At 45.0% G+C, this 15,756-nt stretch overlaps 1 protein-coding gene and 1 long non-coding RNA gene across 3 annotated transcripts in view; one reads left to right on the top strand and one right to left on the bottom strand.

Annotated features, from left to right (window-relative positions):
- Positions 1–685: 685 nt before the first annotated feature.
- Positions 686–7,185, bottom strand: LOC103345465 (uncharacterized). Its single transcript, XR_011386277.1, has 3 exons — positions 6,153–7,185; positions 5,367–5,712; positions 686–4,717 (listed from the first exon to the last, which is right to left on the bottom strand). It is a non-coding gene; the product is annotated as an uncharacterized lncRNA (long non-coding RNA).
- GALNT7 (polypeptide N-acetylgalactosaminyltransferase 7) overlaps positions 5,706–15,756 on the top strand; it is a 182,027-nt gene continuing 171,976 nt past the window's right edge. For both annotated transcript variants that reach the window (XM_051842571.2, XM_051842572.2), the window contains exon 1: positions 5,706–6,250. In XM_051842571.2, the coding sequence (XP_051698531.2) occupies positions 6,125–6,250 (126 nt within the window). In that variant the 5' untranslated portion in view covers positions 5,706–6,124. The remainder of the gene's footprint in view (positions 6,251–15,756) is intronic.

Raw genomic sequence — 15,756 nt, forward strand, 5'->3', positions numbered from 1 at the left:
CGAATTACCTCTAAAAGCCCCCTGCTCCGTAATGTTCCATTTGGAATCAAACCTCAAGATGAGTTTTAGGGGGGACAAACTATGTTCAAACCACAGCAGGATGCTTCCAAACTTCTGTGTGATGACAACAGTGAACACATGAATTGTACTTTTACTCCCTCATTCTCTCAAATGCTGAGCATTTCTTCCGTGCCAGTCATTGTATCTAGGAGTAGTAATGATAACATAGACCTTGCCTAGAGAATCCTGGTCTCACGGAGGCTACAGACAATTGAATAATGATTACAGAAAAGTAGAGTTTGATGTGCTCTAGAGACTTACTGGGGACTCCTAACCTAGCAAGGTGGTGGGGTCTGAAGAAAATCACGTTTCTGAAAGAACTGAAGGGTTAATAGAACTCTGAAGGCTCATCAGGAGTTTGGTGGGGGAGAGGGTGGTGCAGAAGTTACAGATATGTTTTGGATAAGGGATAACAGGCACAAAAGTCTTAAAAGTGAAACAGAACTTGGTCTTTTCAAGATAGTTATAGTTTCAGTTTGTAAAAGGGAGGAAATGTGTAGCCATGGAGCTGTGACCAGCAGAGGCAAGCTTCCAAGGGCTTGTTATAAACTGAGGAGTTTGGGCTCAATTCTAAGAGCAACTGGAAGCTGTTAAAGAAGTTCGAATTGAGTGGTGAGAGATAAAATCTGTTTCAATCACCTCTTTAATAAATAGTTAAATTAGAAGAGCACTTCTGAATTATGAGAGACCAAAAACAGTACCAAATTATGAAGAGGTGGTGTTCTACAGTGTGAAATCTAAGAGAGCTTTTAAATAAGCATTTTTGCCTTCAAAACACTGTAGGAGACCATTAACCTCATCAAATGAAAGCCCTTGACAACAGTCTTTTATTCCAGATGAGTACAACTCAGGAATTATCCATTAGGCTTATGATAGAAATAGTAATCCGTATCAGGAAAAAAAATTACAAAGGCGGAATTTGACTTCGTAGTATTCCATATGAGAGTACACATTTAAAATCTCAAACGTATATATAAACATCATAGGTCAATCTCAGAATTTTAGTATTGGAATGGAAGTTAAACATTATTTTGATCCAACATCTTAGTTTTATAGATGAAGACAAAAAAAGAAACCAGGGTATTCAGAGTATTTCTTTGTAAGATAATCAGAAGTAAGCAATTATTTGAAACCAGGATTCTTTCTGAACATTTCCGCTTATCATAACAGTAACTGAATTATTCCAATAAATGAAAAAAAAAAATAGTGTTCTGACCCAGCTAGATTACCAGAACTGTTCTTAAGCCTCTAAAATAATATCCACATTTTAGTATTCACACTCTTGTGCAGCCCCCCACTACCACCCCAACACTGTACCAGAAAGTGGGGTCCATCTTGAGCTCTCCCTCCCTCAGATCTTTCATACTGGGGAAAGTCTGTTTGCCCTGTCTTGAGTAGCCCTATAGAGAGGCCCACATAGTAAGGAACTGAAGTCTCCCATCATCTCCAAGTGAGGCTCACCTGCTCTCCATGTGCGTGACCTTGGAAGCAGATTCTCCAGGCCCAGCTGAGTCATGAGATTGCAACATCAGCTGATAGCCTGGCAAGACCCTCACAACAGACCTGAGCCAGAACTCACTGAAGCCACTCCTAGATGGATGACCTTCACCAAGTGTGTGAAATACCAAATATCTGTTGTTCGAGAGTGCTAAATTTAGGGTAATTTGCCATGAAGATATAACCACTAAATACTATACAAAATTAATACATTTTTAATAAACTGTACTTTTCTTGATATCTAAATAGTATTTCTTTTTCTAAACAACATATCAAAAATATTACTATTGGTAATATTTTCCTTCTAGGAAAAGAGGTGATTAAATGTTTTATGAGATAGGTAATAGGGTAATTAACCCATAATTTATAGGCCACCAATTCTAATTTAACCTCAGTACTTGGCAACTAGACATAGTTAAAATGTGGTTGCAGATAGTAATTGCTCATAGCTGCTCCATGTTCCCATTTAATATTTGAAAGAAAGATAAATCTCAGTGGATACAGTATCTGAATTTAAATCAAAACGATCATTTCTTCTTAGTCTTGAATAGCGTTAGTAGGATGCTGAGTCAGGAGGAAACAATAGCATCTCCGTTGATGATGACTATGTGCAAAATAATCACTTTTCTAGTGAAATAAAACCTTGAGAGTTTCTTCTTGTAAGAACATCCAGCTATAGAAGCGGCAGCTGGGCAACCCCTGACCTCTCTTCTAAGTTTTTTTTCCTTTTATATTCTCAACCCAGTTATTCGGCAATCCATCAGAAACTATTTATTGAATTCTCTCTGCACACCAGCCACAGGGATATAATAGGCTGTACCTTCATGTACCTTTTTATCTAGGAGCAGACAAAGGGTTACAATACAGTGGTAATTAAGAGGGAAGGAGAAGCATAGGTGCAGAGGAAGCACCTAGCAGGGTACCCATCCTGGCATATGAGTGGGAAACAATGTGAGAAAGTCTAGAAAAAAGCTTTTTTATCTGACATCTAAGCTTAATGTTTAGGTGTCAGAAGGTATTTCAGGAAAAAAAAAAAAAAAAAAAAAATACTCCCTCCACAAAGGCCTGGAGGCAAGTTGAGTTACATTTAGAAATTTAGGAAGTTCAGCTTGGCTGTAGCATAGAGGAGGCTGGGAGAGCCCCAGGGGAGTACTGTTCACGAATTGGCACAGTTCCTTACTGTGGGTTCTCCTTCAGCAGAAGTGACACAGAAAGGAATTAACAATAACAAAACAAAACAAAAACAAAAATCCTGACGTTTTGCATCCTATCTGGGAGCACTTACTTATACTGCAGGCCCAGAAGTCTAGTCCACTTTGGCAAAGAATAGGGATATAGTGGTAAGAATTCTGAGGTTAGCAAAACTTACTTTAGGGGCAAGTGTTTTGCTTAGTGGTTAAGATTCCCTCATTCCACATCAGAGTGCCTGGCTTTGATTTCTGGCTCCTGACTTTGGCTCCTGCTAATGCAGGCCCCTGAAGGAGGGAATAATGGCTCAGTTAGTGTGGCTCTTGCTTTGGGTGGGAGATCCCCATTGTTTTAGACTCCTGGCTTTGGCTCTGGTCCAGTCCTGGCTGTTGATGGCATTTAGGGAGTGAACAACTGGATAGGAGCTCTATTTGTCTCACTTTCTCTCAAATAAAAAAAGAAAAAAGAAAAACCTGATTTGAATCCAAGCTGGAGAACAGCCATAGTTAGTATCAACCTTAGGGTGTGCAAAGGTTGGATGAAATAAAAAATGTGAAGCATCTTACACACATTAGGTGCACAAAGCATGTTTTCCTTCCCCATTACCTTGCTTCTAAGACCCTGGTTGGCTGCCAAGCCAAAGGCACCACGTGACTTTCCACACGTGACCCCATAACCTGGCAGAGTACAAAGGTTCTCTTGGCTACAACCTACATCCATCCCTTCAGTTCTAGCTTTTACCCTCTGGCTCTGAACGTTGCTCTTAGTTTGACAAACCAGAAGTATTTCAGTCTAACAATCCCTATCACATAGTGGTAAGTGTAGCATTCATAGAGACTCATTCCATCACACTATCTTTACTTTATATTTGCATATGTACTTGACCCCGGTATTATTTTAGATAATATTGTGAAGTGAGTCCTGTAATCACTACTTGGCAGATAAGAACCCTAGGTTCAGAGTACTCCTCATTTCTTAAACAGTCCTGTCAACTCCACAAAGTCCTTCCAAGCACATGTTGCAATGGGCATATATTTTATAGTGTAATTTCAATGTCTTTTAAGTATTGTTAGGACTCAGAGAAACATGGACTTTTACAATGACACATCTTTTCATCAACTTTACCTTTGAATCCTTCTTCACATATTTTGAATTCTCTGTGTGCAAAATTAAAGAGAAGGATGGTGGTAGCAGGATCTTCTCAGAATACTATGACTGTCAAAGAACAATTCCCATCACTACTTAGTGGTATTACCTTCCATCGGCCTACCTGCTGGTTATGCTCATAAAAGTAAAAATGTTTCCTATTTTCCTAATAAGAAACTGTTCTCTGACCAGGAAAACAAGAGCACAAATGAAAGGTTTAATTATTCAGGTCCACTTCAGCTCCTGATTTAAAATGAGATTGCTCTTTCATGTGATCCGCTTAAGATCCCTTGCAGATCACCTGTTCCATGCCAAACCTCTGCCTAGCAGTGGTCTATTTTGCAGAGGGGGTATACCTCACTTCTGAAGGCCCATAAAAAGCCCAGGCCTACCTTCAAAGTTACCTGAGTCTTTCTATGTGCCCCTCCTCCAGCTCCCTTCTTGCCAGTGTTTGTATAATTATTAACAGGAAATTCCTGGATCCCAACATTGATCTAAATCATCACCCAGGAATGGGGCATTAGCTCTGTTAGCATCTTATTATTACTCAGCGGATTCATTCTTTGTTAATTACATGTTCCAGGTCTTTTATAACCCAAAAATGGTCATGAGTGAAGTCTCCCTCATCTTGTTCTTCAAGTAACTGAATTTTAATTAAGTAGATGAAAAAAAATGCTGAGTCAGACAGTGATTTGTATTCAACTCTGCACAGCCTCTCGTCCAGGTGCTCTGCGTTGTGAGCATGTTTTAGAAAACCGAAATCCAGTCCGCATTTCTGGAACTGTGTTCTTCATGAGCACATTACTTCAAATGTTGTGTGGAAATCCTGAAAAAAAAATGACATCTACAGAATTCTAGAATATGCTAGCTGGTGTTCCCCAAACAGTGAACACAACAGTTTGGTGTAATACTTTATCTTGGTGATTCAAATTCCTTATTCACGCTAAATTTTAAACAGCAGCTTTTACTTGTTTTAAAGTAAAAAATTTGCAGGTGGAGAACAATATCAGGAAAAAGATCAACTTTCAACATCGTAAGATCTAGGATAAAATCTTAAACCTTCTGTTCAACTTAAATGAGGCAGTTTAAGTTAACTGTACCCCACCTCACAACATGATACAAAGCGACTGACGTTTTTATTTGAAGAGCTGGACGCAAAAACTATTTCCTCAGGGTGTGGCGTTTGGTCAAATATTTGCCAGTACCCTTTCCTATATAATTTAGGTGTCACTGGCAGAAAAGGCATTTGAGAAACAGAAATTAAGAAACCTCCATCAAGTGGCTAAAATCAAAGCTGAGGAAAGCACTAGGGGTGAAGCATTGTTTCGAAATCTCCTGTCTTCAGAATATAAACTTAGCAGCCCGTGAACAAGGCTGGTATTGCCTGTTAGCTTAGGACGATTGACTTTCCTCTAATGAACGCAAGAGAAGAAACGCTGGAGCGCCTCTGGTCCAGTGATATCTGCACATCTCACCTGGGCCTTTCAGTTACAAATCCGCCTCCTTAAGGAGCCGTGTGAAAAAGCAAGAACAATAAATAGTAAAAAAAAAAATCTTCTCGGCTATAAATCAGCCACGTGGAGCTGCGGCAGCGGCAGCCCCGACTTCCTGGTTTGCTTCCTGCAAGCGGGTGGGCGAGGGGCTCAGGACACGGGGCGTGAGGCTGAGAGGTGCGGCCGAGAGCGGCTCCACGTCCGCCGGAGGGGGCGGTGGCCGGAGATCCTGGACGATTCAGGCGTAGAGGACAGAGTTGAGGTCCGGAATTACAGCAAAAGTTTGGGAGCCTGGAGGCTTTTAAGCAGCTGAACTGTAGGGCAAAGGCTAAGGACCAGACGTGGGGAAAGTCTAAGTTAGTTACCACCCAGGTAGCCGGGGGCTGCGGCGCGGGAAGCGGGCAGGCGGAGAGAGAGGAAGCTCGGGAGCGCGAGGACACCGGGCGGCCCGAGCTCTGCGGAGGCAGCCGCAGGGGAGGGGGCAGCGGCGGCGGCGGCGGCGCGCGGTCCGAGCCGGCGGGCCGCGGGGAGGGGCCGGAGGGAAGAGCCCAGGGGAAGGTAGAGCCGAGGGGAGTTCCGGATCTGAAGCTGAAAAGGGCAGGCAGCGGAGAGGGCGGCAGCCGGAGCGGCAGGGGTGGGGGAAAGAGAAGGAGGAGGCGAGCCGGAGGAGGGGGAAGGAGGGAGGGGAGAGCAGTGGCGGCGGCTGCGCCGGGCTGTGTGTCTCTCGCCGCCGGAGGAAGATGAGGCTGAAGATCGGGTTCATCTTACGCAGTTTGCTGGTAGTGGGAAGCTTCCTGGGGCTGGTGGTCCTCTGGTCTTCCCTCTCTTCCCGGCCGGACGACCCGAGCCCGCTGAGCAGGATGAGGGTGAGTGACCCGCCCGGCCCCCTCCGGTGGCGGCGACCCGCAACTTGTTTTGTTTGCGCGCGCGCGCGCGCGCGTGTGTGTGCGTGTGTGTGTGTGTGTGTGGCGGGAGCAGGGGGCAGCGGGGTCGCGGCGTGGCGTTGGCGCCGCAGCTCCGCAGGTGGTGCTGGCGCAGCGCAGGCACCGCGGGGGCGCCGAGCCCCGCGCACCCAGTCCACCCTGGCCGCTGCCGGCCCGCCCCCTGGCCGCCCCTTCCTCCCTCGCTTCCCCGCCCCGGGCGCCGCCGCCGACACCCGCGCCGCTCCTGCTGCGGCTGCCGCGGCGGCTTTAGCGGCTTCTCCTCACACCGGGAGAGACTGCCCCGAGGAGCCGAGGAAGACCCGGTTCCCGGGGGCCGCGGCCGCCCGGCGTCCGACTCTTTGGTGCCGGTCGTGAGGGGTTAGGGGGAAACGCGGGGTTGGTCCAGGCTGCGGCCTGTGGCGCGTGCAGGCCTGACGGAGGCGAGATGCCGCCGCCGTGGGGCCAGGGGACCAGGCCCCTTGGTCCAGCCTTCCCTCCGCCACCGCCCGTCCGCGGGTGCTCGCAGCCCGGGGCGCCCCAGCCTGTCCGCCCGCCCGCCCGCCCGCCGGGGAGTGGGAGGGCGATGGCGCCCCGCCTCCAGCTCTCACGGAGAGCGCCGCCTCCCCCTCCACTCGGGTGGCGGGGAGACCGGGTGCGATGGGCGGCCGAGGCCTCGCCCTGGACCGGCCGTTCCTCTGGCTTCACTGCACGAAGAGAGGAGCGGCTGGCCGGGGATGGCTGTTAGGGGCGTCCCCGCCCCTCTCCGTGCGCGCCCAGCGCCTGGGGAAGCCCCTTCCCTGCGGGCGGCGCTTCGGGGCTCTCCGGGGGACTGGGAGCCTGTTCCTCTTCCCGGGCTGCGGCTGGGCTGTTCGGGCCGGAAAACTAACTTGTGCCGGCGCCTGGCCGCCCCGCGCTGGCTGCCGGCTCGCTCAGTCCCACACCGCGGGGCGCGGCGGCGCGGAGCTCCCGGCGGTTCCGCTGGGACGCATTTGTCTGCCGCCCGAGACGCGAGTGTTAGCCGTGACGCTCCCTGGCTTTTGAGGGTTTAGTCGGGCGCCTCGGAACATTAGTTAACCGCCAGCCGTGCCGCGCGGGCAATGGGCCGCGGCGACTGCGGCTCCTCCGCCTCAGCAGTGGGCGGTGTCCCGGCCTCGTCCCGCACCCTGACCCGGCTCCCCGAGCTACGCTGTTGCAGCCCCGGCCCTCCTCTTGCCCCTCCTCTTGCCGGACCTGGGATGCTCCCCGGGGCCAGCTGTGGGTGGAGGTGCGAGGGGGCGTGAGGGCTTCAGGGCCACAGGGAGGCGGGGGAGCCGCTCTCTGCTGGGACGTGCCTTGAGCAAATGTGAGTGGCATTGCATCTACGTGAGCCTTTTTTTTTTTTTTTTTATTAACTTTCATTTTGGAAAGTTAACGTAGGGAAGTTGAAATCTTTACTTAATATATGCTAAACTGATCTTCTGTATATAAAGAGAATTGAAAATGAATCTTGATGTGAATGGAAGGGGAGAGGGAGCGGGAAGGGGGGGTTGTGGGTGGGAGGGAAGTTATGGGGGGGAAGCCATTGTAATCCATAAGCTGTACTTTGGAAATTTATATTCATTAAATAAAAGTTAAAAAAAATGAAAAAAAAAAGGCTGTGGCGTCTTTTCAAGAGTAAGAATCGGAGGAGGGCACTTATTGGTTCTTGCCTGCATTGTCATTTAATATGTAAATTTCAGTATTTGAAGTCATTAATAATGTGCAGTCCCTTTGTAATATCTGGGACGGATTCTCATCCAGGTCATCTAAGTTGATGCTGATTTTTTTAAGTTACTTTTTCAATATGTTTGTGGTTTTAAGCCTCTCATCTCTCTTGGAGAGGTGGTGACCTTTTTATGATTTCGCTTTCAAATGATTTATTGGCAAAGGATAACTGAATATTGCAGTTATCTGAGAATATTTAAGTCATCAAGTAGAAATGTTAGCTTCTCGTTTTCTGGTAGAAAAATTTGAGAATAAACTGACAAAACCATTCTTTTTGAGAATACTCCCTAGTTCAGCTGGCTAGGGGTATTTTAAAAGCTCTTAAAATATTTTATTAGTACTGATAATCGTTTTCATTCAGTAACTCATGACGGATGTGGTGACATCTTGAATTTCTTGGTCTGATTTGATAGTTGGTAGATCTGTTGTATTTTCTGTCATTGGCCAAAGACACTCAATTTTTAAGACTTACATGATTAATATTAGAAAGGAACACTTGGATATCAGAAAAGCAAAACTTAGCTGTCCATGCAAATAGTCATCTAAGCAATTTGAGCATAAGCAAGGGTCTGTTACCTCCCCTTAATGAAAACTAACCTAGGCACTTTTGAGATACAGCCCTAGAATATCCTATTTAAAATGTATTTATCCACTCTGGCTAAAAAGCCCATGAGAATTTCTTAGGCATGGAAAGCCAAGACACTGTGGCAAAAAATGACCTAAAAGAAAGATCTCTGTGAGTGAGATCCCAGTGGAAAGAACAGGCCAATCAAAGAAGGAGGTACCTTTCTCTGAAGAGAGGAGAGAACTTCCACTTTGATTATGGCCCTGTCTAAATAAGGTCAGAGTTTGTGAACTCAAGAGGCTTCCATAGCCTTGGCAGCTCATGACAAGAGCTAGGGTGATCGCTGAGTATTGTTAAATCAACAACAGGAGTCACTGTGCACTTACTCCCCATGTAGGACCTCTGTCCTTAATGTGTTGTACTATAAGAATTAATGCTAAAACTAGTCTTCAAACAGTACTTTATACTTTGTGTGTCTGTGTGGGTGTAAACTGTTGAAATCTTTACTTAGTATATACTAAGTTGATCTTCTGTATATAAAGATAATTAAAAATGAATCTTGATGTGAATGGGATGGGAGAGGGAGTAGGAGATGAGATGGTTTGCAGGTGGGAGGGTGGTTATGGGGGGAAAACTGCTATAATCCAAAAGTTCTACTTTCAAAATTTATATTTATTAAATAAAAGTTTTCTTAAAAATTATTTATCCACTTGACAGGCAGTTATAAAAAAGGAGTGGGAGATAGAGATGTTCTATCTGCTGATTGACTCCTCAAATGGTTGCAATGGCCAGAGCTAGGCCGGTCCAAAGCAAGGAGCCAGGAGCTTTTTCTGGGTCTCCATGTTGGTGCATGGGCCCAAGCACTTGGGCCATCCTCAGCTGCTTTTCCAGGTGCATTAGCAGGGAGCTGGACCAGAAGTGGAGCCACTGGGACTGGAACCTGCCCATATAGGATGCCGGCATTGCAGTGTCCCTTGCAGTTCTTTTGTTGATACTGCCACCTTTTGTGAGACCTCTGCTTCTTTTGAATGCTAATCTACACTGGACTGTTCTGGATCCCTTTAAATCACCTAAGATAGGCTAAAGCACTCCAGTTTACCAGATGTAGGGTGTGCTCTACTCCAACCACCCTGTGGCACTTTTTTGACTTACACTGTCAGTATTTCAGACACTGAAGCCCAATGCAATCGGTACTACTTTCTTGCTTTAGATCTGCCCACTTACGGAGTCAAGAGAAACATGTTTCTTGTCTCTCTCCTGTTTCTGATACTGGTATTTTATCTGAGATGAATGGTGCGAAATATGACCCTACTGTTCAATATATTGTGATATTTTTTCCCATTTATGTAGTCAGACAATTTTGGGTGCTTATTGTATACCAGGTACATTGCTAGTGGTTAAATAAGCGCTCCTAGGCTGGCGCTGCGGCTCACTAGGCTAATCCTCCACCTTGCGGCGCCGGCACACCAGGTTCTAGTCCCGGTCGGGGCACTGGATTCTGTCCCAGTTGTCCCTCTTCCAGGCCAGCTCTCTGCTGTGGCCCGGGAGTGCAGTGGAGGATGGCCCAAGTGTTTGGGCCCTGCACCCCATGGGAAACCAGGAGAAGCACCTGGCTCCTGCCATCGGATCAGCGCAGTGCGCCGGCCGCAGCGCGCCGGCCATGGCGGTCATTGGAGGGTGAACCAATGGCAAAAGGAAGACCTTTCTCTCTGTCTCTGTCTCTCACTGTCCACTCTGCCTGTCAAGAAAAAAAAAAAAAAAAAAAAAAAAAAAAAAAAAGGCGCTCCTGGAGCTGGTGCTGTGGTGCAAGCGCTACCTGCAGTGCCGGAATGCCATATGGGTGTCTGTTTGAGTTCTGGCTGCTCCACTTCTGATCCTGCTCTCTGCTATGGCTTGGGAAAGTTGTAGAAGATGGCCCAGGTCCCTGGGCCTCTGTACCCTCATGAGAAGCCCAGAAGAAGCTCCTGCCTCCTGGCTTTGGATTGGCCCAGCTCTGGCCATTTGGGGAGTGAAACAGAGGATGGAAGACCTCTCTCTCTGCCTCTGCCTCTCTGTAACTCTGCCTCTCAAATAAATCTTAAAAACAAAACAAAACCCCACTCCTTGTCCTTGACCCTATGGATGAATATTTGTCTAGTAAGAAGTATATACATAAAAATACACATCAATGAAGGCTCCACTGATTTATACATAATTGTACATAATTTATACAAAATTGTACTTCATGTCGTGTGGGAAATATAGAAAAACCATGAGTCAGGGAGTGAGAAAATGGAAGAGTTTGGTCATAACAGCCTCACCTGAAGAAATAACTTTTGAGTTGAAGGATTGAAAGCAGAGTTGTTATCCGGATGTAGGAGGGGTATTCCTGAGAGGAAACAGTATGTACAAAGGTCCTGAGACAGTGAGGGACTGGAAGGAGGTCAATATAATTGGAACATGAAGGTATGGAATGATGCTGCAAAGGTAGTATGGCTCCTATAGACATGCTTAGGATTAGGTTTTAAGGGCAGTGGGAAGCTACTGAAGGTTTTTAAGTAGGGAAGACATATGGTCCAATATGTTTTTTGAAAAAAACCACTCTGGCGTCTTGTAGGAAGTGTGCATTGGCCTATAGAGCATATAGTAGTAGTCCTCTTGGAGTTTTTAATAGTTCAGGTGGCACATGATGTTGCTTGGATCGGGAGGGTGAAGGCAGAGATGGAGAAGTAAGTAGATTGAAGACACCGTTAAAGATTCCAAACATCAGGATTTGGATGTGGGAGTGAATGTTTTAGGAGGCCTAGAATGATAGATTATTTGTTACATTATAGAAGTTCTGAAGACCAAATGTATATGTTCTTATGTTGTATTTTATGGTTATGGGAAGCCTTATGTTTTTAGGCTTTGTCCCTTGGATATTTTAAGGTGAGCACTTACTAAGATCATCTGTTGAGATTTGTGAAGTGTAGAAAGTTCTTTTAAGTAAATTATGGTGTGTCTGAAACCGACACTATTTATCTCAGAGTAAGTGTTTAAAGTTGAATCATAGGTCTGTGAAAATAAAGGTTTGTAATGGAAATGTTTACAGATCTTTAGCTTCAGTGGTTCTATTAAAATATTCAGTACTGGTGAGAAGTTGTATGTAATTTGATGATTCTCTGTAGGTGCAAGTGATACTTTAGTCAATCCATAATGCTACCTGGGTCCAGGGTGTATATTGTAGGACTCATTTAGGAATACTTCTTAGGTCTACAGCTTCTATGTGATGTGTAAGCTGACAGGTTTGAAAGGAGTATAGCTTAAATGAGGATTAGTGACTGAATTGATTAGACTGTGACATTCCAGAGTGCTGATGAGTTGTAACCTGAAAAATTCTGCCCTTGACTGTGAAGTTTTATTTCAAGTGGAAGTTTGTGTATGCTAATAGAGATGGAGCTATCACTTGGTGCAAGTGTAGTGCTTGAACTGCTCTCTCAGTTCCCCAAATCTACATAAGCCTCAAGATTGGTGTTTGTTTTCTTTGCTGTTCCCAACCCCTCCATTTCCTCCCATCCCTTCACAATCAATAAATCTCACACCACCAAGTTAAGAAATCTGGAGTTTTTAGACATGAAGTTAATGCAAGTCTTTGTATACATTCCAAGTTGAAAATCTGAAGGTTTCCTATTTCCTAAAGGTTCCTGCAAATCAAACAAGGCCTAATCCTGCCCATTCTGAGTGCTTGAGATGGAGGATTCATGTTGCCACTCATGATGTATCTCCTCTGGTGCTGAGTTTACAGAATGTATATATTGAATGCTAGTTTAGTCTATCCTTTAATGCCACCAGGGTCCAGGGCATGTGTTGTAGGACTCCTTCTCTCTCCTGGTGCTGAGTTTACAGAATGCATGTATTACATTTTTTCTCAAGTAATATAAAATAAAGTACATCCATTTATGCTTCCTCCATAGATTGGGACACTGAAAATGTTCGGTAAATCCCTAAGATTTGCCCTATTGGCTGTGCAGCTGTTTCCCATTCAGTGGTCTAAGTATGGTCAGGCATTTGCTTGTTACCATTTGTCCCCGTTTTGTTCCCACTGCTCCAAGAAGGCCCTGTGAATATTACTGAGAATATTGAAGTAAAAATCCTTGCTTTCATGGGCTCACGTTCTAGTTGGGAGGTAAAAACAACAACAACAACAACAAAACCACTTCTTAAACCTATTGCAATAAAAGAAAATAAAAGGAAGGTTATCACAAGGATATGTTTTGTTCATGTTAAAACCAGTAGGTGGAGAAAGTTTAAAATAGCCATTTGGGGAGTGTGCAATTATTAATAAAGAGATTGAAAACTGTTGAACAGCAGTTGATTTGGATCATTCTTTTGTTACTTTGGCTGGCTGGGTGGATTGGGGAAATAAAGTATAGAATATTACTTATGTTTATATCTAAGCTGTATTAGATCAGCTAATTGAACAAGGAGGGGGAGAAAATAATGCATCTTGAATGAAATGCTGAGCTTGTGTCATTTGTAAACAATATTTGTAAAGTCTTAACTTCAGAGTTAAAGAGTTTGTGAGCAAAATTTCAGTAGCTATGTAATGCAGGAAAATGATTGATTATTCAACATCAAGCAAGGTATTTGAATTCATATTTTGAATTCTGATTCTCATTCCTGGAAATGTATGTTATGGTCTGACAGGAAGATAGTAGCTGTATTAAAGATTTAAAATCCTTAATCAAAGGCTATGAAAGAAAAGATTTTATAGAGGTTTTGTATGAGGTAAAAGAACAAGGTAGGAAGCTAGAATATACCTAAATGTGGACAAAATTCTTTGTAAGAACTGAAAGATGTATTGATATTCTAAACATGGCACCCTTTAAACAAGTATTTCAAATATTTATTGAGTGTTTGCTAATGGCCATCCATTGCTCCAGGCATTGGAGATAATGCACAGTGGAGGAGATGGAAAGTTTTGACATAGTAAAGATGTTACTCAGTTCTTGATCCTAATAGCCACAAATGAGATGTTGTGTATATTACAATAGTAATTTTTTTTATTATTTTTTTAATTTTTTTTAATTTTTTTGACAGGCAGAGTGGACAGTGAGAGAGAGAGAGACAGAGAGAAAGGTCTTCCTTTGCCGTTGGTTCACCCTCCAATGGCCGCCGCGGTTGGCGCGCTGCGGCCGGCGCACCGCGCTGATCCGATGGCAGGAGCCAGGAGCCAGGTGCTTTTCCTGGTCTCCCATGGGGTGCAGGGCCCAAGCACCTGGGCCATCCTCCACTGCACTCCCTGGCCACAGCAGAGGGCTGGCCTGGAAGAGGGGCAACCGGGACAGAATCCGGAGCCCCTACCGGGACTAGAACCCGGTGTGCCGGCGCCGCTAGGCGAAGGATTAGCCTAGTGAGCCGCGGCGCCGGCCTTACAATAGTAATTTTTTAAAAAAACTTTTATTTATTATTTATTTGAAAGGCAGAGTTACAGAGAGGCAGAGGCAGAGAGAGAGGTCTTCCATATCGGCTGATTCACTCCCCAGATAGCTGCAACAGCTGGAGTTGTGCCGATCTGAAGCTGGGAGCCAGAAGCTTCTTCTGGGTCTCCCATGCAGGTTCAGGGGCCCAGTGACTTGGGCCATTCTCTACCACTTTCCCAGACCATATCAGAGCTGGATTGGAAGAGGAGTAGCCGGGACTCGAACTGGCGCCCATGTGGGATGTTAGCACTGGAGGTGGAAGATTAACCTCCTGTGCCACAGCACCAGCCCTGACAATAGTAATTTTCTTTTGAAATATAAAGCCAAACCATTTTAAAACACCTCTCAACCCAAAACTTTCCATTCAAAGTTATGTGTTTAGAACTGCCTTCCTGTGACACACAGGACTGGACCTTGGAGATGCAAAGATGTCAAGGACACAGCCTTGGATCTCTCTCTCTCTCTTTTTAAATATTTATTTTCTTTATTTGAAAGGCAGAGTTAGAGAGGTAGAAACAGAGAGAGGTCTTTCATCTGGTTCATTCCCCAAATGGCCACAATGGTCAGAACTGAGCTGATCCGAATCCAGGATCCAGGAGCTTCTTCTGGGTCTGTCACATGAGTACAGGGGCCCAAGGACTTGGGCCATCCTCCACTGCTTTCCCGGGCACACTAGTAGAGAGCTGGATTGGCAGTGGAGCAGCTGGGACTCGAACTGGAGCCCACATAGGATGCTGGCACTGCAGGCTGGGGCTTTAGCCTGCTGCACCACAGCCGGGGGCCCTGGCCTCAGATCTCTTAAGTGAGATAAGCTGCCATATAAAGGAGGTTCTTACAGAGCAGTAGGAGATGGCTATTCAGAGGGAAAAGGGAAGGGCATGGCATTTGTCTGGAAAACAGAGCGTCAGTGGGATTTGACCAGGTAAATATGCACGAAAGAACCTTCCGGACTAAAGGAATATAGTGAGAACAGAAAGAAATCCAGTTTTACTGGAAAAATTGGTGGAATTTAAGATTGGTGAAGTAAGCTTGGACCACATTTTGAGGGAAATTAAAAGTTAGGCAGGCTAATGGACTAGGTTAGGGTTTTATTGGTTCAACAGAGAAGCTTTTTAGAGGTAAGGGAGTAGTGACTTATTAACTCTTGATTCAATCATTCACTCAGCAAATATTTCAAGTATTGAGTGTCTGCTAGTGCTGTCTATTGCTCTAGGCATTGGATATACTGTAGAGTAGTAAATAATTATGGTGGTAATAGTTTACACATATTGAATTTAGGATAACAACAACCTTCTAATGCAGGTCTTATCTAATTCCCACTTCACAGATGAGACTACTGAGATACAGAGAGATGAACTGTTTGTCCACAGTAGGTGATTCAGCCAGGATTCAATCTCAGGTGTTTTAACTTCAGTGCTATGCTTTATGACCCAACACTACAGATTTTAACAACAAAGACAAGTTCACATGAACTATGTTACAAGAGGGATATTTGGATAATAGGGTAATTTCACATAAATCCTTGAGATTGGAATGAGGCTGGAATGTTTGAGGAGTAAAAGGAAGGCCAGTGTGATTAGGAAGGGTATAATACTTGATAAGCCCAGGGTGCAGTCAGGACCCAGATGATGAGGTGTTTGGCTCCTGGGGTCTGTTATTAGAGTAATTATTTATATTAGTTTACATCTGTTGCCCTTAGC

This window comes from Oryctolagus cuniculus, chromosome 2 (assembly GCF_964237555.1).
Source record: "Oryctolagus cuniculus chromosome 2, mOryCun1.1, whole genome shotgun sequence".
Classification (NCBI taxonomy): domain Eukaryota; kingdom Metazoa; phylum Chordata; class Mammalia; order Lagomorpha; family Leporidae; genus Oryctolagus; species Oryctolagus cuniculus.